Here is a 24,276-nt window from a genome sequence, read left to right on the forward strand (position 1 = left end):
ACATATCTGTTGAACTTCTTGTTTTGTTAACATTGTTTCTTGATTTCATTGAATTTCTTCCTATGGTTTCTTGTAGCTCATTGAGTTTCCTTTAAACAGCTATTTAAAATTATCTATTACCGGCCTTGCTGGTAGCCCAGGGGTTAAAGTCTCAGCGCTATCAAGTTATTGCCAGTCACTGAAGCACAAGTTTGATCCCTGGCAGGGAGCTAACCCACCTGGGGCAGGAGACCTCTCCTGTCACACCTACTGCTCCCCTCAGCAGTGTATTTCAATAGATCTGCCTGTTCTGCTCTCCACTATGTTTCTGGTGAATCCTCTCACCCCTCTCCCCCACCCCTCTGGCCTGTACCCCAGTTCTTGTATGCATAAATAAAATAAAAATCTTAAATTATCTATTAGAAAAAAATTATTTATTGGGTAAATCGCAGATCTCCATGTCTTTGGGATTAGCTACTAGATTATTGTGATTCTTTTATAATCCAATATTTCCTTGATTTTTCATATTCATTCAAGTTTTTGTGTTGCCTTCATATCTTAAGTAACAGTCACTTCTTCCAGTCTTTACTAACTACCCTTCCAACACAGTCTAACTCCTATTTTTTTCCTCCAACGGTGCCCTGGAAGTTTTCTGCTGGAAATCTAGAATTCCACAAAGACTTTCTTATTCATACATGATTATCTAAGAAGGTATTTTTTTAGGTACTGCAGATTGCAGAAGAGAAGATTAGAGTCAATTTATGGACTACTACAGGGCCCATGGCCAGGATCAAGGTCTGTATGTCTTGTACTTGATACAGGGTGAGCAAGACCCCATCTAAGCTCCCTTGACATATGGAACAGGACCCCACAGCTTCCACAAAGGCACACAGAGGCAAGGATGAATGCCAAATTACTCTTAGGGCTGGTGGGTCAAGAATGAGGGACACTTTATTGAGTCTAATTTAATTAATTTAAATCTAAATAGCCACATAAGACCAGTAACCATCACATTTAACAGTAAAGTTTTACAAGCTTTGGCATATAAATACTGTCATACTGAAATTCTCTTGTAAAAAGTAAAATGAAAGGAAACTTGAAAATACTATATTGACTTTCAGGTATTTCAGATATAACATTAAGTAAGCAAAAAATTAGCATTACTAGCATAAAATGTCAGAGTTGTGATCCAAAAGCTTTTTTTCCTTCATAAGCAGTTGCCAGGAATCATTAAAGCAAACATCCCTCAAGACCTCCTGTTTAACAGGCTTTTAAGACAATTACCACAACATACCAGGGTTCCATTTAAGTCCTGACTCAGGTTCTTCATCTCCCCCACAATGAAAGCAACTAGGTAAGTGCTCATCTTCACGCTCTCAAAAAACTCATCCTGAATAAGTCCATCTTCCATCAAGACTGATGACTTCTACAAAGGGAAAAAGATAATTCTGTAAATATGGGAATAAATGGGAATCACAAATAAAATACACTGACAGTCACAAATAATTCTGTAAAAGTAAACTGAGGAACTGAAAATTTAAATAAGAAATAAGTAGTAAAGATGTTGGCATATTTTAATTTGTCTGTGCTAGTTTCTTAATGGAACATAGTCCCTAGTGTCAGTCTATTCTACTGTCCTTCATCATGAGGACATGCTGAGTACAAGTACATTGAAAATTTGTGTTTTCAGTGTCAAAAGATGGTTTAAATAAACATAGGTTAGAAAGAGGAAGTTACAGTAGTTGTTTTTCTCTCCTTTAAAGCCATTAAAATCAAATCCTTTTTTATGATCTAGGAGCGTTCTACTCTACTGCTAAAAAGAATCATGAAAGAAGGAGCTACAGCTGAGATGTCCCTCCAGATGAGTGAAAATGGCTTTGGAAAGTATCATGTTGATGACCCCAAGAATGCTTAGTGAAACCAAAGTAGTAAGTCACTAAAGAAGTCTGCAGTAAATACACGGTAAGGGAAAGCAAGCAATTTGCAGAATTTTCTGGCCACATATTATGACTTATTGAGATACTAAGAGCCATTCACCTCTTTTAGAGAAAGACGAAGGTGATAAATATGACTAGGTGCAGAGCTGTTGAAGTGATATCCCTCTCAAAGGATAGGTTAAGTACTTCCTTGCCTAAAAGAGTTGATTCTATACTCTGTCAAATATGGCTGCTCTTCTCAGACAGTCACACAAGGTCCAAGGAGCTACTATTAGGCTGTACATACACCCTTCAGTGTCAACAAAAGCAGCCCTCTAAGTTTTGTTTAGCATCAAAATAATTCTGCTTAGGTCTACTCTCACTGTTTCCTAAGCAGGGTTTACATCCAAGAAAGAGGTCTAAGTTATTATAGTTAAACCTCTACATTACCACACTATTTTCAATAATAATGAAACCCCAAGGACAATCATAATTCAACACTGTTGTTGAGAATAGCTAATTCAGGGACTCCCTGGTGGCGCAAGGGTTAAGACACAACCTATGAAGCTATCTGCAGCCACTGCAGCACAAGTCCGATTCCCGGCCAGCCAGGGAGCAACCCACATGGCACAGCAGACCTCTCCTGGCTCGCCTGCTGCTCCCCTCAGCAGTGTACTTTGGTCAATCTGCCTGTTCTGTTCCCCACACTGTCTCTGGTAAATCCTCTCACCCCCTGTGCTTCTGGTCTGTACCCCAGCTCTTGTATGCATAAATAAATAAATCTTTAAAAAAAAATAGCAAATTTACAGGAAGCCTCATGAAACATCACTGTGATCTTTACTACTAATTCACAGTTTTAACATTTGTACACACTGAATGTGTACAAATACACACACATGCATATACATTGTATATTTGTACAACTCTAGTGTATATGTCTGTGTGTGTGTATATGTCTATTACTCACTTTGCATTTCCTACCCATACAGTCCATATTCAGTAGGTCTATTTCTTCAAATGCTCTTCAGGTTAACTTCCCAATTGATTCCAAAATATATTTTAACTTCTATTTTAAGTATTTTAAGAAAGAATAAGAAAATCAAAATAATTTAATCATTCTCAAGAGCAGCCTAGCAAAGAGAATGAAGTATTCATATATATTCAAATTCAAAAAATAGAATAGTACCTTAGGCATATTTGATAAAGCAGTGTATTGTTTGTCCCTTGTGATCTTGACAATAAATGTGGCTTTAAATGCTGGTTCATCAAAACAAGGAAAAGCAGATCTTGCTGCCAGGGGTTCAAACTGAGTTGCTGCAAAGTACCTAAAACAAATGCAAATTCATTCAGTGGTTATTGAGTATCTAATAGCCAAGTCACCATGTCAAATTCTAGGGATACTAAGATAAATATCATACAATCCCAGTCATTAAAGGATCAACGGGTAGAGGCAGAGATTTATAAGATGGGCAAAAAACCTGTTGGGCTACAAATCATGTGTCATAATAGTGAAAACAAAGTCTGGCCAGCAACTAAAGGCTCTGTAAGGAACCTGGTGACAAAAGATGAAGAGGGCCTTAAAAAATGAGGAATGTACAAGCAGGTAGAGAAGGGAAGAGAGTAAACTCTAGAAAGAGTAGGAAAGACAATAATGTATATTCTAGGTCTGGCTGCAGTTGGTCCTGTGTGACTAGAAGTGAAGCTAGAGGTAGGCAGCAAGTTGACAGAAGATTTTACAAGAGAGTCACCAGGGACAAGAGATGAAATTTGATGATGATAATCATTTTGGGATATCTTAAATTATGGTTTAAAAAATACAAGAATAACTATCTCACAAAAAAGTCCCACTGAGAAGGGCCACCACTTGATTTACTTATAATCTATCCTATCTATATTGAATACCATAAGGCTTATTCTTTATAAGTGACTGTACTTGCCTTCAGAAATACTAGTTGCTGTTTGAGCAATACCTCAAGTAGTACTGAAGATGATTAGTTAGTTGAGTGTCAATTAAGAGAATTCTAGACACTGGAGATAGCAATGGGTAAAGGAAAAGAGGTGCGAACAGGGAGGCAGTAAACTACAATAGTTAAGAAACTAGCCTTCGTGGTTAAAACAACCTCAGGTTTCGGTTTCCCTTCTGCTACCATGTGATGCTAAAGAGTTATTTTATGTCTCTCTGCTTCCTCATCTGTAAAATGAATGGAATATTGATATCCATCTCTTATTTGGCAGGATATAAGATGAAAGATTTAAAATGCCCTAGCATTTCAGTTCTCAGTAAACATGGATTTTTTTTTTTTATTATTATTATTGGAATTCAGGAAAGCACATAAGCTTTTTTTTTTTAGTGGCAAGACTACACTGATGAAAAAACGGCCAAATCTTGAACTAAATTCTGTTGACAATGAGGAAGTGCTAAAGGGTCATAAACCAAAGACTAACATGATCAGATCTGCAATTCTAGAAACAGGAATCTGGCAGCAGTGTGGAAAATGTGGGGGTAGGGGTGGAGGGCACAAAGTAAGGGAAAGAGTACAGGCAGGACACCAGTTAAGAGAATGCTTCAGAGTTCAAGAAAAGATACTAAGAGATTGAAGGGCAAAAAACCAAAGCCATCCTATCCTAAATTTACTAGTTCTTTTACTATTGTTTGTTATCAAGATCCTAAAGTCTATCATCAACAACTAGATTTAACTGTAAAGTCACTAACAATCTTTACCCTTTAGATGACATAGGGAGTTTCTTTACCACTGGCAGTGTCAATATATCTGATTTTCCAATCAATAATTACTTTTCCTACTTGCTTAAACATTTATTCTTATTATGACTCAAAGGAAGGGTAAAGTACAAGAAAACTGTTTTAATAGAACTAATAAGCAACATTAAAAAGCTGGAGAAAGACAAAAAATAACTGAATTATAGTTTCGGACATCTTAAAAAGTATAACTAATCTTCTAAAGTTTTATTTTGCATCAAGATACATCATTATATGAGCATTCATTTTGCTAAACCTGGTAGGGTCAGTAGAGTTATATATTTTTTAATAATAGAGTTTTACAGACAAATTTATTTTACTAGATCTTAAAATATTATTTTTAATACTCTATTTCTTAATTTTATAGAACTATTTCCCATTTTTCAAATATTGTTCACAACCCAATCCAGCCCATGGCAAGAGTTAACATATGTTAATAGCAAAAGTCATCTCTACTGCCATGTAACATTTATTCCTCTATTAGTAGTAGGCCCAAGGGACTGTTAGGGTAATAATCTCATTAAAAGCAAAGACAAGGGGATTTGTCTTTAAGGTCTGTTTTCATATTAAGATGACTGTGTTTATGTATATCATGGATTTCTTAGAAATGACGGAGATTATAGGAGAACTTAAGCCAAGATGCTCGAAGTTGCCATTGCAATTGTAAATTTGCCCTTAACGTTACATCTCATAGATGAGCAAATACTTTTGTCTAAGAAGTATCACATAAGGGGAAAAGATAAAAATTATTTATCTCAATAGGACAACAGATCCTGCTTTGTTACTTTATCCATTTAAGAAGGATCAAAAAATAATCTTAAGATAGATTTAAAATATTCATATATATTTCTCTCAATATACCAACATACATTGGCCAAATGGGCTGCACCAATTATTCTCATGCTGGTTTACAAGGCAATGAGAGAATGTTCCAAATGCATTGTGCTGGTCTAACAAAAACTTTGTGCACATTAAGAGAATTAATTAACATTATTGCTACTTAAGAAGAATCTATATGCAGTGTGCCCTGCATCTTCCCAGAAATTCCAACTACAAGCTATGAATACTAAAAGTATAAAATGTATACTTTAAATAGGGAGCTGGATATGTTGATGTCTTGAGTCACCTTTTTTTAAACCAAAGTAAGTCTCTCCTAGATTTTTATTAATTTCCACAAGAAATCCAAATTTAGTAACATTAAAAAAATAAACTAGCAAAGATTAAGGAAACTAAAAATGATATAGTTAAGTAGACACTTCTACATGCCCTCTTTCTCCATCTCTCTTAGAGTTACAGACATTAAGAAAATTGGGTATCAAAGAGTATCCACACCGCTCTTCACTATGCTTCCTACAGAGACCTTACAAGGTAACAGAAAACTACATAATCTTATGAGATATGAAAAGTTCAAGATAATGTAAGTTTTTATAATATAAAATGTAACTGATATAATCTTTATTCACTTCAGTACACCCTTGCCTCCACCAGAGAAGTGAGATATTCTTCCAAATCACCATTTTACTATCTTGCATAGAACCTCCTAAATTAGCGGGGAAAAAAAGTTGCAGTTAATGTCTCTGTTGTGGGCAAAGGGATCCATATTGCAGAAGTCATTACAAAGCAAAGAAACAGAATCATTAAAAAGGGCTACGTACTTTTTCTCCTTACTTTCATCTGTGTAGGAGATGCCATAAAACCCATAGTAAGAACTAGATATATTTGCTGAATACTCTATCTTCAAGGTATAATTGTGCCCTTCAAGAAGGGCTTCAGGGGCAACAATGGCGATTTGTTCATGAAATGGATATTCCAGGACTTCAACTTGTTTTTCTTGACTTGAAACTGATGTAAAGGTCACTCTTGAAATATTATGGCCAGTGCTGTGAAGAATGATATTCCACGTGGCCTGAAGAGCCTGAACTGAAATTATCACAGAACCACTGAATGTCATCGAGGTTAGGTTTGGGTGCAGGTTAAGTTCATAGCGTAGTGGCATAATGGCAGTGGGAAGTCTGATCTGCGCCCATGGAAACAACTTTCCATTTGTTGCAATTGGCTGAATTAGTTCCATTGACTGATTTTTTTTATGGCAGCCTTCTTTGGTAAAGGTACATCGGGGCAGTAGATAAATCACCATAATTACAGAAATGGCAACTAGAATGACAAAAGCGCAGACCACCATGGTCCTTACAGAGGGTACTGAACAAGCCCCATCTGGGCTCTGCCTATAGCCAGTTGCACTGTTCCGCAGGCCTGAGCTTCTGTTCATGAAGGACATGCCCAGCAGCTTTGCAGATGACTCATAATCCTCTTCATCCTCATCCATCTCATGTTCACCAAGACCACGCACCAGCAGTCGTGAACCCCGGGGCTCATATTCCACCTCATCAGGCTCTAGAGGATGTAAACAAGGTTCTTTGGCTAAATCCACCACATCTGGTTCTTCCTCAAACATGCTGTTTTCAATCATATTCCTGGGGAGCTGAAGCCGATCTAAAAAACCAAAACATAAGGACAAAGCACAGAGTTAGGGAAAAAAGCCAGTAATAAAATATCTACCATTAAGACCACATTTAATCTAAGATTTTTTTTTAAAATCACTAAGACTTATATTCCATCCTAGAGGTACTGAATTTAAATAAAATGCCTATAAAATTCTTGAATCACCTAGTAAAAACTCAAACGTAAATGAAAGTACATCAGAGTTATAAAACAAGAAAGCTAAACAGGTTAGTATCCAAAAAGGCAGTTTATATTGATTATTAATTTCCTTAATCATCTCCTGCTCAACAACCTGGGCTCTTCTTGAGCTTTAGAAAGTTCTGCTTTGGCTTGCCTTCCCACACAGAGTAAAGAGTCAGTAAGATCCAGCGGACATGCAAACCCACAGTCCATGTCTCCCTTCTTAGTTCTGGACAGCAGCATCCCCAGAATTCATATCTAAGAGGTGTCAAACCTGCTTTTAGGACTTTTGTGGTTCTCTTTCCTGAGTTCCATTCCCCCTAGGGAGGACCACTAGCTGGCATACCCACTTACAGGCTTGAATGATGACATGGTAACATGCTGAACTCTGAATTCTTTCCTAGAAGAGGGATGCACCTCTCCTACCACAAACTAAAAGTGGCAAATTATACAGAAAATTCTATAATCAAGAATTTTTTATATAGAAAGCAAAAGAATAACAAAACCCAATTCCAACTATAATCCTATCTGTTTTTTCATGGCTTCTAGACCATTCAGAAGCACAACCTACTCTTCTCTATAATTACCATATTAAACACAGTAAGTGAAAGTGGATCTTGGGGTGAGGTATTGGCAGGAGTTTTTATAAACTACAAAGAACCACACTGCCCAACTTGGCAAGTGTAAGAGGGAGTAAAAGATTCAAAAAGCAAAATGGTAAATAAGCAGGCATATATCAATAATTACTAGGAATAGATCATTTAGAGTTCTTTAAGAATTAAAGAGTTTTAGTTTTAAGGCATCTCAACAGTTTGATCAGTGAAACCCCCATTAGCCTTTCCCTACAAGGAACTTTATGTATATAATTTCTAGCCTTCACAACAATTCTATAAAATGGCAGGTATAATAGCAACTTCAAATAAGAAAAAAAAAAAAAAACTGGCTAATTTCTCTTTATTAGGTCAGTTATTTTAAGTCATATAAATGATACTGGGAGCAAGGTCTAAAAATCTTATTTCAAATTTTAGACTCTTCCCATTATTATATTGCATTCCCCTACTCATCAATAAAGGATAAGCGCTTATACTTAAATTACTTATTTATTTTGTACTTGGCAATAAAGTTGCTACAAGTATTAGTCCAGCATAAGGAGAACAGAAGTTACATAAAATTACATAGTAACTAGCTTAACAGAAATGCCAAGCATTCTGTACTACTCAACAAATACCAACTAAACAGTGGTGGTCATTCATAATCTATGAAACAAAGTATCAATACATATTAGGATAAAATTTACAGCTTGGCTACACTGAGTGTGGTCTGTGTACTACCAGGACCAAGAGCATCCAAATTACACTGTAGTTTTTTAGAAGAGAAGCCTCTCAAGTCTCTTCACTGAATTTGAATTTTAACAAGTCCATAGAGATTTATGTGCACATAAATTTGAGAAGCACTGGTCTAAATAAGCCTTCTTTGTGGCCATATCCTCACCAACACTAGAAATATTCCATTCCTGGGTGTGCTCTGACCTTCCAAACTGCTTCTTTTCTGAGAAGTCAGGTAACTCTTTCATGATGGCCTTCTCTTGTTTATTTTCCTTTCTGTTCCCTTTGCCTAGAATGTTGTCATTTCTCCATCTCAGTCTACCTGGTGAACACCTGCATTTCCATAACTCAACTTAACTTGCTATAATGTAAAGTAAGAAAAGTTACTTTCTTTTTGTCTTTCATTTTTCATTATTACTTTTTAAAAGTATTTTTCATTTCATCTCACATTTTCTGCTTTGGGTATCAGAGAGACTACAATTAGACTGCCTTTTCCTACTTCCTCTCCATACCAAATTTCATAAAAACTATGCTATTTAATAGCCAAGTCATGTAAATAACCTAAATGCTCAAACAGATAAGTAGATAAAGAAGATATGCTATATATACTACTCGCTATAAAAAAAAAGATGAAATCTTACCATTTGAGACAATACAAATGGTATTGGAGGGGATTATATTAAGTCAAAGGCAAGTAATGGATAATTTCACTCATATGTGGAATATATAGAAACAAAGGAACAGACAAAACTAAACCAAAACAAACCCTAAAAATCTGACCGCAGAATTGAGGTTTGTAGAGGGGGACGGTGGGGAGTGAGAACCAAAGGGGGTTGGGGGGGGGGGCAATGGACTATGATGGTAGATTATTGGTATCTTGGTGGTGGGCGTGATGTGATACCATTCTTCTACAGAGATATGAACCATATCATATACAGTATTGTTAATTAATGTTACTTCAATTAAAACATGATTTATAAAAATTTCCTTTGAATAACACTTTAAATCATTTTCTATGTGTGGGTTTAGCAAGCTGCCATCTATCTCCTGTGAATGATCTGGAAGTGAAGAAGGGTGATAAATTTAACAATCTGCTTTGGGAACTTAATCTTCTAAACTTCCATTAAGGCCCCCACTTCTTGTGATGAAGTTTTACTGTGCTTTCACAGCTAATTTCACTTGCCATCATTTAAGTCATTAACAGAGCAAATATTGCTATAATAAAATGAAAAAATTTAATTCTTAATGAATAGTTAGAAATTTTCATTGGTGGTTTATTTATTTATTTTTTGGCACAGCTGCAGGTTAGTTGCTTACTTTGCTTTTCAATTTTAAAATGTCTAAAAGGTCTTTTCTTACATTTTTACCTCACATGGGGAGATGATGTTATCTTAGACACTTACCATTATGTTTTGTTCTGTGTATGATGTAATGTAGACAGCAATGGTGTCTGGGCAGTATGGTTTTATTTAATAAACTTCTAAATGAACTCTAAATATGATCTCAACTTAATATTTAGCATATTTCTATCCCCTTAGAATTTGGGCTTTGTTATTTTTTTATTCATCATCCACATCTTGTATAAAGCCAAGGGGTATCCTATGGGGCCTCCTGCCTGCACTTCACTTTTAACAAGGATTTATTCAGATAATTGCCCAAAATACACATAACCTATATTCATTGTCACCCAGTCAGAATAATATGTATGTACAATTTTAAACTTTCAGAAATGGAGCACATCAACCCATCTAATTCAAATCTGTATCTTACTACACATTAAAAGCAAACTTTTTATGTATACAAGTCAATCTAATAAATTATATCAAATCAGAGAAAATTGTTTTTATTACAGGTATTACATGAATACTAATAGATTATTTAACAAAATATTGCTTTGGATTCTTAAGTCAGTACCCAGTTTAGCATACAGTGTAATGTAACACTAAAAAATCAGGAAACTTTCTAATCTACATATACAAACTATTTATAAGCCAAAAGCAAAGAATATTCCTAGTTGAAATGTTTCAGTTTTAAATAACAAAAACCCATGTGGTTATAATCCAAGGAAACAGAAGACATTTCTTTTCATCAGATACTGTGAACTGGTGCTCTTCAGTGCTGTCTGTGGACCAGGACCAACCCAAAAACTTTGTCACTGATCTGTGACAGGATACATGTAGAAAACTAGCATTAAAAACTTCTTTAGCAATTTGACAGTATTTTTATGTGTATGGAATTTAGTAATTTCTTAGAATGAAGTTTACTTTTTTTGGTCTTTTTTCACTTGAATTTTCCAATGATTCTGTTTTTTACATGTCATAAAATTTCTGCAATAGACTAAAAATTAAAAAAACAAGAAACTTGATTTGTCAGTTCAGATAACATAAAAAGCAGCAATGGGTTGGGTTGTCACTATAATGGCAATCCATGTGGAAATAAAATTCTCAACTATGACAGTAGCAGTGGAAAAGAAAGAAATGATTACAAGTCATGTTAAAGAGGCAGAGTACACGGGAACTGATGTTCCCTTGGGCCTGATAGGCCTGTAGGGTGGAGAAAGGGAAGTCTGTATTAGTTCCCTATACACATTCTAACTTGGAAAACTAGAAGTAGGAACATTATTCACTAATATAGGTTTTCATATTCTCTCTCATTTTTTTGTGTGTGGGTGGGGAAGGAGAGAGAATGGAGTAGAGATGGCATTTGGTATGGGACATGATGTATTTAACAAATCTGTCAGACAGCCAAATGAAGATGTTTGGTTAACAGTATAATATTCACTTAAAAGTCTAACTTTAGACAAATGTTCAAATCCTGAGTCTTCACTGATTGCTCACCAAAACCACCTTAGTTTCAATTTCCTCAGCTTAAAATGTAGAAAACATTACTGTTGTATAAGAATGACAAAGATTATGCGGGTTTGAGCTCAAAAGAGGAAATCTGGATGGAAGATTCAGATTTTTGAATTAGCTGCATGTACAAAATTAAAAAACATGCAGATGAGGGAGGCCACCGAAAGGGAGATAAGAGGCAGAGGTCATTAACATTTAACAGGTGGGAAGAGGAAGTAAAGCAGCCACTGAGAAAAAGGAAGTACTAGAGGTAGGAAACTCAAGAACAGCAATATTCCAGAAAACAAAGAAAGGGTTCTGTGAAGAAGAAACTGGTCTGCAGTAAATGTCTTATTAGCAAGGTCAAGTAAAGGGAGCCTGAACAGATCATGTGATTTGGTACCAAGGGAACCAATGACTTATGAAGCCCTTTTCACCAATGACTAGAAGCCCAACTTTAATGGTCCCAAAAAGAATGGAAAGTTACGAAGGGAAGGCAAAGGCTGCAGACTATTCTTTCATGGGAATAGTTGTGTACTGATGAAAAAAAACATAGGGTCAAACTTAAAGAAAACATAGCAGAGTTAAATCCTTTGTTTTTTGTTTGTGTTTAATATGGGAACAACTTAAGAATATATTTCTGTAAGGGAAAATAAAGACAAAATAAGGAGGTGGAGAAGATGGTGGAGTAATGTCCCATGGGGACAGGGAGACATCACAAAAACTCCAGTAGAAAGAGTAACCTTGATGGGAGCTAACTGAGTCTGGAAGACAGGAAGAAAAGACACAAGAACATAAGACGTAAAGTTGAGGGTGTGAATAGCAGAAAGCCTCCATGATCTCCATAAGTCAAAAGCAAAGAATGTACTAGCTGAAATGTTTTGATTTTAAATAACAGAGAGAGCTAGACTAGACCATCTTCTGGGAGTTAAAGGCAGTTTTGGAGAAGGTATAGGTGAGTTTAGGAGAAAAATAAAGGACAAATGCTGTAGTCTCCCCAATCCTCCTGGAGGACAAAGTAACATTAAGAAATTCAGTAAGCCCACTGGAGTTTGTCATATGACCAGTCTCCATAAATGTCTTTAGCAGAGCTTACCAACCCAGGTTTAAAGGAGGAGAAAGCATGTTATGTGTATTTTATCAGAATTTAAAATTAAAAAGTAAATTTTTAAAGAGTAGAAAAAGCAGGGCCTCCCCGGTGGCGCAGCGGTGGAGCGTTGGGTTGCGAAGCTGCCCGCAGCCTCTGCAGCACTGGTTCGATCCCTGGCTGCTCCCTGGCCACCGGAGGAGGGTCCCACATGGTGCGCAGACCTCTCCTGCCGCCCGCTGCTCCCCTCAGCAGTGTACTTTGGTCCTTCTGCCTGCTCTGCTCCCTGCTCTGACTCTGGTGAATTCTCTCACCCTCCCGCGCTTCTGACTGTACCCAGTGCTTGTATAAATAAAATAATAAATAAAAATAAATAAATCTTAAAAAAAAGAGTAGAAAAAGCAGATAATTAACCAAGGATTAAATATATAGGAAGGATGTGGTAAGAAGGTAAGAGGACAAGACACAGAAGGTGCTGGGCGAGAGAGTAGAGATTAACTGAGGGGTTAAATTTAGCAAACTGGACAAAATTTAAAGTTGTGGCAAATAACATGGCAAGCAACTTAAATTAAAAGAAGCAAACTCCCTACAAACTTTAATCCCTTAAACTACCGTCACATCTTCAGAGAAAACGGAATGAAATGGGGTATATTTTCAAATCAACATGCCAAAACAACTTTGGAAGGATAGACACAATCTAAATAAAACTTCTTAGACACATCATTTGCTGTAGTCAATATGGTGATACAGCAACCTGTCATATTCAAATTGTGTCCTAACAATAAAGGATTTTTCTTCTTCAGAGACCAGAATTTAGAGCAAAAAAAGGTGATTTTTCTGTACAGGTCTAATCTGTCAAGACATAGTCAACCACAATCTCCACTTCACACTCAAAGAAAACCTCTTCCTATTAATGACAATGTTCATGTTAAGTTACAGGTTTACATATACCATTATCTTACAGGATCTGAGGGCAGTCACTAAGTAGAGAACAAGTTTAGAAGACTTAGATAAGTGGTCCTTTTCCCTGACACATCCTGTTTTCCACTACCTCAAAGTATAAGCAGAGTCATAAAAAACAAACACAGAAAATCATGAATGCAATCCTACTTTACCCCCAAGATACAGCACTTTTTATCAAACCACATTTAATTTTCCAGTTGACAGGCCAAAGGTCATAATCCAGGATGTGGGATCCAAGTAATAAGGTCTTTCTTCCATTCCCCTCTCCCTTGTCTCTCATGGGAAGAGAGAATAGAGAAGTGAAAGGATGACTGAGAGTGGGAGGCAAAAAGATCAGAGAAAAATGATTCAGTTCACCGGCACTATGAACTCATTTTACTCTATATAGTTCTAACTAAGAGAGACTAAGATTTATTTTTCCCCTTCAAGATACCCCTAAAGTCACTTAAACGCATATAAAAATGTTATGGGAGACTTCTACTTTCAATATGACAGAGTCACTGGTACCAGACTTTTCCTTCTCTGAAAAACAAGTATTAAACTAAACAAATGATGCTACTATTTTTAGATACTAGATAACATAAGTGCAAAAATGTGATCTCTGAGAAAAGAAAAATTAAAAAAGGTGAGCCCACAATTGCTCTGGTTCTCTGTCTAGAGACAATTTCCTAATTGTTTTACAGGAAGCTGGAGTCCAAGCAGAGCAGCACTGGTGGGCAGAGACAAGGCACTACAGTGGAGGGAGCTGTGCAGAGGCAGAACCACAGAGACCTGTGTAAGAGTTTCCAGAGAATTCTTAAATCTTTGCAGGACATAACGACATGAGGTTTAGAAAAGGGTGATTATAACAAGGTTAATATGGAATAGAAATACTAGATAGAGGTCAAACAGTATAAGGAAACACTGACAGTCAAATACGACCAGAACAGAGAACTCATTAACAGCCTGGATATCAACTAGAAAACCTGGAAAAGCCTCACCATAGGAGTGGAAATCTCACCTTAGCATTAGGCCTAATCTAGAACCACACAACAAAGTCTAAAACTAAGCCCTAGTAAAATCTGTAGGGGAAACTGAATTTGGAGGATGAGTTTTGCAAACTAGAGGAGCTGAGAAAAGAAGGCTTTGGATTTCCATAGATCTGCCCTAGCAAAATATAAAGCCAAACTTACACAAGATAATCAACTAATAATTAAACTGCCTACTAAAACAATACTCAACGGGCCTCCCCGGTGGCGCAGTGGTAGAGCGCTGGGTTGCGAGGCTGCCCGCGGCCTCTGCGACGCCGGTTCAATCCCCGGCTGCTTCCCGGCCACCGGAGAGGGTCCCACATGGCGCGCAGACCTCTCCTGCCGCCCGCTGCTCCCCTCAGCAGTGTACTTCAATCCTTCTGCCTGTTCTGCTCCCTGCTCTGGCTCTGGTGAATTCTCTCACCCTCCCGCGCTTCTGACTGTACCCAGTGCATGTATAAACAAAACAAACAAACAAAAACAAAATAAATAAATTTAAAAAAAAATGAAAAAAAAAATACTCAACACAAAAATCAATTTATAGAATTTTGTATAAAATTTAGCATCTCTACAATGTATCAACACTGTTCAATATGCAATTAAAAATTACTAGACAATCAATGAGAAAAGAAAATATGAACCATAAAAAAAATTATAACAAAATGACCTTAAGATGGCCCAGATGCTATATTTAGTAAAAGCTTTAGAGAAGTTATTATAATTTGTCTCAAAAAATGAAAAGTTTAGGACTGAAAGAAAAAGTCATTGAATGGCCTCAGTAGATTGGAGATAGCAGAAGAATCAAAGACTTTAAAAGAAGACAAGCCATTACCAACTTGAACAAAGAGAAAGAGCTTAAAAAAAAAAAAATATGGGTTTGTGAGACAATATCAGATGGTCTAACACATGTGACAGGAGCCCCAGAAGAAGACCATGAAAATTCATTAGAAAAAATATTTGAAGAAATACTTGAATTTTATTAAGTTTGTAAAAAAGCACTATTTAGCAAAATCAAAAAGCTCACCAAACTCTGAAGACAATAAACACAAAGAAAATCGTATCTACCTACATCGTGATTAAACTGCTGAAAACCAAAGATAAACAGAAAATCTTTAAAGGAATCTAAACACAATGTTACATATGGGAAGTGGAGTGAGGAGACGATAATGCAAAGAACACTAACATCTCATCACAATAATGGGGGACAGAAGATAAAAGAACATTTTTAAGGGTCTGGAAGAAAAACTTAACTTATCATTTTATATCCACTGAAAATATCCTTCATTTTCAAATAAAAGAAAGATGACAAAATTCATCTCAAATAGATGTGCACTATAAGAAATTAAAAAGGAGGTTCTTTTAACTGGAGGGAAATGATACCAGATAGAGACTCAAATCTTCAGGAAGGAAAGAACACCTAAAATGATAACTAAGTTGTTTAAAGTTTTTATTCTTTATTCTTCTTTAAATTTCCTTAAATTATTTTATTTAACACTGCTTAAAGCAAGAATAATAAAGCAGTTTATAACACCTTTAGAAATAAAAGATATAAAGATAAGGCACAAAGAATTTAGAGTATGAGTTAGGAGAATTACATGTAAGAACTGGGAAGGGGAAATGGTGTCAAGGGAAAAGTAGGAGCTATGAGGTAGAAAGTGAGAAGGGTCAGGTATAAATGGTAAAAAGGTACAATACTGAATATAAACAGACTTTACTAAGCTAAGAATACATATTATTATCCCCAGGGTTACCAATGAAAAAGTAATTATAAAGATTATAGCTAAGAAGCCAACAGGGAAAATTAAATAAAATATTTTTAAATACCCCCCCATTCAATTAACTCACAAATATAAAAGAAACAAATGACAACAATGACAAAATGATAGACTTAAACCCAGCCACATAAATAATTACATTAACTACAAATGAATTAAACATTCCAACTAAATGACAGAGATTGCCACACTAAATTTTATTTTACTTTTTTTTTTTTTTTTGGTGGGACCCTGGCTGGCAGCCAGGGAAGGAACCAGCACTGCAGAGGCTGCGGGCAGCCTCGCAGCCCCAGCGATCAACCGCTGCACCACCAGGGGAGGTCCCACACTAAATTTTAAAAAGGCATGATTCAACTATACACTCTCTATGAACCTAATAACAGTTTCAAAATTCATAAAACATAAAAGAGCAAAACTCAAGCGAGAAACAGAAACATCCACAACCATATATACTGATTTTTATATTTATTTTCATAATTGGTAAAACAAGTAGACAACAAATAAGTACAGCTATCAAATATCTGAACAATACTATCAACCAATTTGGCCTAACTGACATCTACAGAACACTACAACAAACAACTGCAGAATACATATTTACCATGATGGAACAATATGCTGGGCCTTAAAATAAGTCTCTATAGCTTCAAAAAACTGGTATATTCCTTTCAGAGACTAAAAACTCTGATCACAATGAAAACAATTTTAAAACATAGATGATTTGATAGTAAATCATCTAGTCTCTAGATACTGGGGGAAAAAGTGTCTAAACAGTCCATAAGCCAAAGAATAAACCACAAAGAACTCAAAAATATTTGAAATAAATAATAAAAGTACAGCATCTTAAAACCTGAAAGTTAAGGTTTTGACCGCGTATATTAGAAAAAAAGCTTAAAATCATGATATAATCATCATTTCTACTCAACAAAGCTTAAAAAAGAATAGCAAATTAAATCTAAGAAAAAATAATAAAGAACAGAGTAGGAATCAATAAAATAGAAAACAAATAACAGCGAAAATTAACAAGGCAAAAAAATACTGCAAGAGGACATGAAAACAGTGTATTGGCACTAAACTACAACCTCCTAGAAACTTCCCTAAAAGTCCACCTATATCAAATCCCAGTAAGTCTCCCAAGACCAATTTTCGCTTCTCCTCAAAGTCTAGTTAGGTTCATTAAAGAAAAAGGTTAGAATTGCATCCTGGGCTGGAGTTAGGTCCTCTTTAAGTAGCCCAACTGTATTATATCTGGCCTTCTTTCAAAAACAGCTGGCAAACACAAAATCATTTAACCATTGATAAACTACTCAAATTTAAAAATTACATATGTTCTTCCCCCCTTCTCTTAAATAAAAAGCTAGGGAAATTTTCCTGTAAATTTAAGTATTTTAAATGAACTAGGAAGCTACTATTCAAAGGAAACCTCTTATGATGTCTTCAAAAGTAAAAAAAAAAAAAAAGTATTCTTAAGCAAAAATACCAGGTTTTTGGGCCTCCCTGGTGTCCTAGGGGTTAAGTATCAGCACTATCACCACTATGGCCTGAGTTAGATCCCCAGCCAGGGAGTTAACCCACATGGCGCAGCAGACCTCTCCTGTCTCACACTGCTCCCCTTAGCAGTATATTTTGGTAAATCGACCTGTTCTGCTCCCCACTCTTTCTCTGGTGAATCCTCTCATGCCCCACACCTTTGGCCTATACCCCACTTCTGCAGATAAAATATATTTTGAAAAAATAAATACTGATTTTTACTTATCTATTTCTGTATTTATATTTTTCTTAAAAAGAAAAATAACTTTTTAAAAGATAAACACATGCAATTTGCAGCAACATGGATAGCGCTGGAAGGGATCATGCTCAGCGAAAGAAGCCAGAAAGAAAAAGAAAAATACCGGATGGTCTCACTCATAGCAGGAATCTAGAAAACTTAAATAAGGGACCAGGAAAATGAATAACTATAAGAAAGTGAAAATCAAAATCAACAAAAAACTATGAACCAGAGACACTTTTAGCGGGGCGGGGGCGGGAGGGGAGGGATTGGGGTCAGAATGGGGGGGGGCTGCAATTGTATGGGGAATATAAAAATAAAATTTATTATTTAAAAGAAAAAGAAAAGAAAAATAACTTTTTAAGTGTTCATTTAAATTTTTAGCTACTTCTCAACAGGAATATACAAAAGAAAAGGCATTTGTAAGCATTTGAGTTAAAGTTCTTACTTTGTGTGGGGTAATCACAACTGTGAGGCTCATTTTGCAATAGTTCAGGCTACAGTTATATGAAACCAATCTTCATAAGCAGCACCTTTGTTCTGAATTTCAGTGAACCAATGGTCAAGCCTATATTTAACTTAACTAAATCAATCCTCAGCTCTTGGTCATCCTTCCACAAATCATCTCTAAAGCACATATAGTGTCTATTCTGACTGCTATCAGTCTGTAACGCCAGGGATTGTTGCAAACATCTTGGCTTCTCTCAAGCATGCATGGTTGCCATGACCACCTCATCTTTGGACCCTCATCCCCCACTCTTGACCTCAGTCAACAGGCCTCTCTTTCTCTCTCTTTATTATATAAGTCCAATGTAAACTTTTCAAATCCCTAGGTCTTTCACTTTTTTAAAAAATCAATTCAACTATTGTTGGAACAAATATCCTACTTTGATCCATTCTACTATTCTTCCTAAAATGGTACATCATAAGAGTTAAGAAGTCTACTGTTGTCTTAGGATCAAAAGGTTAGAGGGAATGCAATAAAGATATGCTTAAATTGACCCTGGAAAAACAACCGATTGAAACTTTCAGACTTTTCATCTCTCTGGTAACTCCCTAGACAGTGTAGGAAAAACAACTTGATTTATAACAAGGGACATTCTCTAGTCACCATTGTAAATTAATACAGCCAAATTGGAAGACTGTCCAGTACAGGCTTGCTTCTTGGTAGCCATTGTCCATATAGCTGTATCTATAATTAGGCTGTGCAGTATTAATCAGAACACTGGTCACTCTGCCAGTGTTCTACAGAAACTACAAGGAGAGATCAAAACAATCATTCCCAAACCATGAGTCACCTCACTCTCTGCACACTACACATCACTGGCAGCTACGCACACCTAGAGAATGGAAGGTCATAACACCTGCTGTGGGGGTGGGTCTTAAATCAGAACAGCTTAATAGAACTTCAGTGATCATGGACTCTGAATCATTGCATTCATTTTTACTGGACACTAATTCTTCAGATTACTTCTTACATTTCCTCTTTTTTCCTCAAAGTCCACATATAATTTAGATCAATTATGGTTTATGAAGCATAAAGTATAGTGAAGGAAAAACTAGGAATCCTGGTTCAGACTCCACCTCTTAGTATTTGTCGGGCTCTCAATTTTCCCACCCGTAAAATGCAGGTATTAATTGTCCTGTCTGTCTAAAGTATCACAGGGTCAAATAAAATAAGTAGGTCAACAACACTTTGAAAATTATTGTTACATTAGCCAAGACTTCATTGCTAATTTATTAAATAATTTGGGTAGTAGTTTCAAAATCATAAGCAAATAAATACATGATTTTTCAGCCAAGCACATTAGTATTTCTCTTTAGGATCCATTACTACAACCCCAGCCTCCTCCCCAAACCCCCACCTCCACACCATTTACTATAAAAATGTTTAAATGTGGCTTGTAGCACATGCCAATGGAAAAATTCATAAAATAAGAAGTACCAAAAACCTCATTTGTCTTCTGTCGTATAAATACAATATGATCACATAAGCAACAACTTGGCCTCTTGATGTCTTTTACAATAAGAACTAGCAATATCATGTAAGACTGTAGCCAGTGTGGAAAAGGATAACTTTACATAATTCTACCAGTTTTACAGAGATTTTAATACATGTTTTACATCTTAAGGCATCTAACTTCTAAGACATTGTCAAATGCCTGCCTTGATTGTAAAGATGATACAAATCTTACCAAAATATCCCTAGGGATTAAATGTATCTAAAGGCTATACTCATTTGCTATAATTGCATTTACAAAATAAAATTCAGATATACAATGACAGCTACAATTTGTAAGAAGGAAATTTAAATTATAAAATGCATGACACTTTCTGTTTGAAATAACTTAAAGGGCAGCATATACACAGACATTGATTTTACTTTACCAAACTAAAAGACTCAGCCAATAATTTAACCATTTTCAAATTCTACCCTGCATTATATTTACTGAGTCTAATCACAGTGGCAATTTCCTGTGCAGTTTTATAGTCCTGCAAGCAAAAATCAGCATTTCAGTGCTAGAAGGAAGAAACAAAGAAGATGAACTACTTCTAGTTTAATTTTATGGCTATGAAGCACATTATTTTAAATATCTATCAAGGAAAACAGTGAAAATGAAAAGGAGGCATTTTCCTAGAGAATGCCAAGGACAAGGAGGGTTTCAAAACAGAACCAAGAGCTATAGCACATAAAGAATCCTGCTATGAAATGCTTCTGATATAACATTTAATGTAAGGGCTCAAGAAGAGAGATAAACACCTATAATCTGATATAAAACTTAATTATAAAACAAGACTAAAAGAATGGAGTCATTTTCTTCAGTAAAGAAAGAAAATTTTCTACCTCAACAAAAAAAAAGAAGATCTCCTCCAAATTAACCAAAGTTTCCATTTTCACTATGGCATTTTTTTCATGCAAAGTTCCCACTGAATATCTACAACTGACTGGAAGGTCCAAGCACTATGCCTCCACCAGAGCAGTTGAATTTTTACCAAGAATTTGTTGCTTGTCCTCGAATCAGTTTATACTACTTAAAATTACAATCATGCTTATGTAACGATTATTATATTAAATGAAATAAACACCACAGTTGTTTCTATGAAGACTGATCATGTAGCAGAAAGATCCTACAAAGGTGAGTCCCAAGATAACAATGCTGCCAAATTAAATATGAGCAAGAGAAAGGGGAAAAAAAAAAAAAGACTGAGGGAGAGAGATTCTAGAGGAATTAAATTACAATAGAATTAGGAGGATTTTTGCACCCAGGTTTCAAAATGTATAAGTGACTTGGGGAAAAGGGACCTAGAAATTACAGATGCATTATGGGCATATGCTATATAAGGGAAAAATACTGCAGAACTATAGTCAGTGGACCTATATGTAAAATAAAAACTTTAGTCAATAAGATGACATTAACAACTACATTTATAGATTTCAACTTGAAATGCTACAGGAATGTGTTTTCCTTGATAGTTTCCATTTTAACCAGGTTTTAAACATTACTATGATTGAGAGGCATATGCAGCCAGGAAGATGGCATCTGGGGAAATTTCCTGCTTTGTTCTGAAGAGAGTAAATTGACCAAACCAGATACATTCTGAACTCAATGGATCCTGGGAAATGGGACAATTCGTAGGACCTCATAATCACCAGGGACCAATTCTCAGACAGCAAGATGTCCATTCAAGGGAACAAAAGGTGAGTGGAGGGAGTGGTGGTCGCTGGCATTGGAAATGTGGGTTCATAAGCAAAGCCCAGGGAAAGGGGCTATAGATCTAGGTGGGAAAGAAACAGGTGTGAATATTGTGGGAACTAAATAGATGAAGCTCCAGTGAGGAAAACAAAACTCAGAAAGGTGCTGCTCACCCCATATAGTTCCCTCAAAAACAGGTTGGATCTGGCACAGCAGACCTCTCCTGATGCACCTGCTGCTCCCCTCAGCAGTGTATTCCAGTCTCTCTGCCTGTTCTCTTTTTTTTTTTTTTTAAGATTTATTTATTTATGTGTACAAGAACCGGGGTACAGGCCAGATATGCAGGAGGGTGAGAGGATTCACCAGAGACAGAGCGGGGAACAGAATAGGCAGACTGACTGAAATACACTGCTGAGGGGAGCAGCAGGTGAGACAGGTCTGCCGCGCCATATGGGATTCTCGGCGGCCGGCTGGGACCGAACCAGTGCTGCAGAGGCTGCGGACAGCTTCACAGCACTGTACTCACCCGCCTGCGCCACCAGGGACGGCCCCTATCTGCCTGTTCTGTTCCCCACTCTGTCTCTAGTGAATCTTCCCACCCCCCACACCTCTGGCCTGTACCCCAGTTCTTGTATGCATAAATAAATAAATCTTAAAAAAAAAAAAAAAGGTTGGATATGTGGACCAAGAAAATAGAGTTGAGGCCCTGGAATTCCAGGATTGCACAAGGGTCCCAGCCCACAAACTGCAGATATCTGAGGTCTGAGGCCAGGACAGTAGGGACAACAATGTTAACTCAGACACAAGACACAGGACAGGCATTCCCACCAGCAGCCATCCCTTCCAGATATATCTCCACCACTCATTGAAGATCCAGCTACGAACTCATTCTCTCTGTCATACAACACCACCCACTGAAAAGTGGAAGCAATGCACACTTAACTAACAAAAAAGTAGGGCCTTGTTGGTGGTGCAAGGGGTTAAGATGGATCCCTGGCCAGGGAGGTGGCCCACATGATGAAGCAGACCTCTCCTGCCTCGCCCTCTGCTCCCCTCAGCAATGTATTTCAGTACATCTGCCTGTTCTGCTCCCCACTCTGACTCTGGTGAATCTTCTCACCCACCGCATCTTTGGCCTGCACCCCAGCTCTTGCATGCATAAATAAATCTTTAAAAAAAAAACTTACAAAAAAGTAAATAAAGGGGGAAAGAAAGAAGGCAACAACTGGCAATTTGATTCCACAGGGAAATTCTGTACACCAGAAAGAGGAACAAATATCCAGAACCCAACTACAAAGACATGGAAGATCTTCTCTTCCTATCAGACACAGAATTCAAAATTGCTATGATAAAGAAAGTCAAACAATTGGAAGAAAAGACACAAAAGTTGCTCAAAGACATACAAGAAAACTCAGAAAAACAAATGAATGACCTGAGAAATAAAACAAATGAATAGATTGAAATTGAAGCTTTAAATAAGAAAGTAACAGTTTTAGGATGTGAAAAGATCAATATAGGAGATAAAACATTCAGGAGAAAGGTATGGAAGCAGAATTGATTAAATGGAAGAGTGAATCAGTGACCTGGAAGATTTTAATGCACAACAAAGTGAGTTGGAAGAAGAAAGATACAAAGAAAAAAAATATTTTGAAAACTATCCAACTTCATGAGGGAAGGCAATGTAAGAACAATGGATATCTGTGAAAGGGGAAACAGTGAGAAGGGGAATAGTGAACTTGCTTAAAGATACATTAGAGGAAAACCTCTCAAATCTACAGAAGGAACTAAACATTCTAGTCCACAACGGTAAAAGAACACTAGGGTATGCAAACAGTATGAAACCTAAACCAAGACACATAGCAGTGAAACTTCCTTGAATTCAAGATAAAGAAGGGAGGGATATTGAAGCTGACTGGGTGAAGAAGCAGATAATGTATAAAGGAACTCTGATCAAGCTCACATTTGACTTCTCTCAGGAAACACTATGGTCAAAACAGAATGATATAATCAAAAATAATAGTAATACAAAACAAAACAAGAACAAGCAAACAATTATAAACCAGAGACATCCTTCAGGGGAGGAGGAGGGAGAGGGATCGAAGGAAGGGAGGGAAGAGCATGAGGGACTGTGGTGATGGTGCATGGGAGAATTGGTGAAGGAAATTCTATGGGGACTACACCTGGGGGTGGGGAGAAGCAAACATTGTTTAAAAATGACCCAATGATAAAATATATATAAATTAAAAAATTTTTTTCAGAAGGAAAAAAAGATACCATAGGATAAAAACTTCCAGCCAAGATTACTTTATCCTGCAATGCTATACTTCAGTTAGGAGAGAGAAATAAAGGCCTTCTCAGACAAACACAAGCTAAAAGAGTTTCCAAACACTAGACCTTCCCCACAAGAAATGTCAGAAAGAAACAGATAAAAAACACAAAATTAGGACAAAAAGGGTAGTAGCAGATACTCATATAATCAATAACCAC

At 36.5% G+C, this 24,276-nt stretch overlaps 1 protein-coding gene across 1 annotated transcript in view; it reads right to left on the bottom strand.

Annotated features, from left to right (window-relative positions):
• LNPEP (leucyl and cystinyl aminopeptidase) overlaps positions 1 to 24,276 on the bottom strand; it is a gene marked incomplete at its 3' end in the record, with an annotated part of 85,618 nt that overhangs the window by 41,737 nt on the left and 19,605 nt on the right. Inside the window, exons 2-4 of the mRNA XM_084232869.1 lie at positions 6,309 to 7,146; positions 3,082 to 3,220; positions 1,274 to 1,405 (exon numbers count right to left, since the gene is read on the bottom strand). Coding sequence (XP_084088995.1) covers positions 1,274 to 1,405; positions 3,082 to 3,220; positions 6,309 to 7,146 — 1,109 coding nt within the window. The remainder of the gene's footprint in view (positions 1 to 1,273; positions 1,406 to 3,081; positions 3,221 to 6,308; positions 7,147 to 24,276) is intronic.

This window comes from Talpa europaea, assembly GCF_964194135.1.
Source record: "Talpa europaea genome assembly, chromosome: 5".
Lineage (NCBI taxonomy): Eukaryota > Metazoa > Chordata > Mammalia > Eulipotyphla > Talpidae > Talpa > Talpa europaea.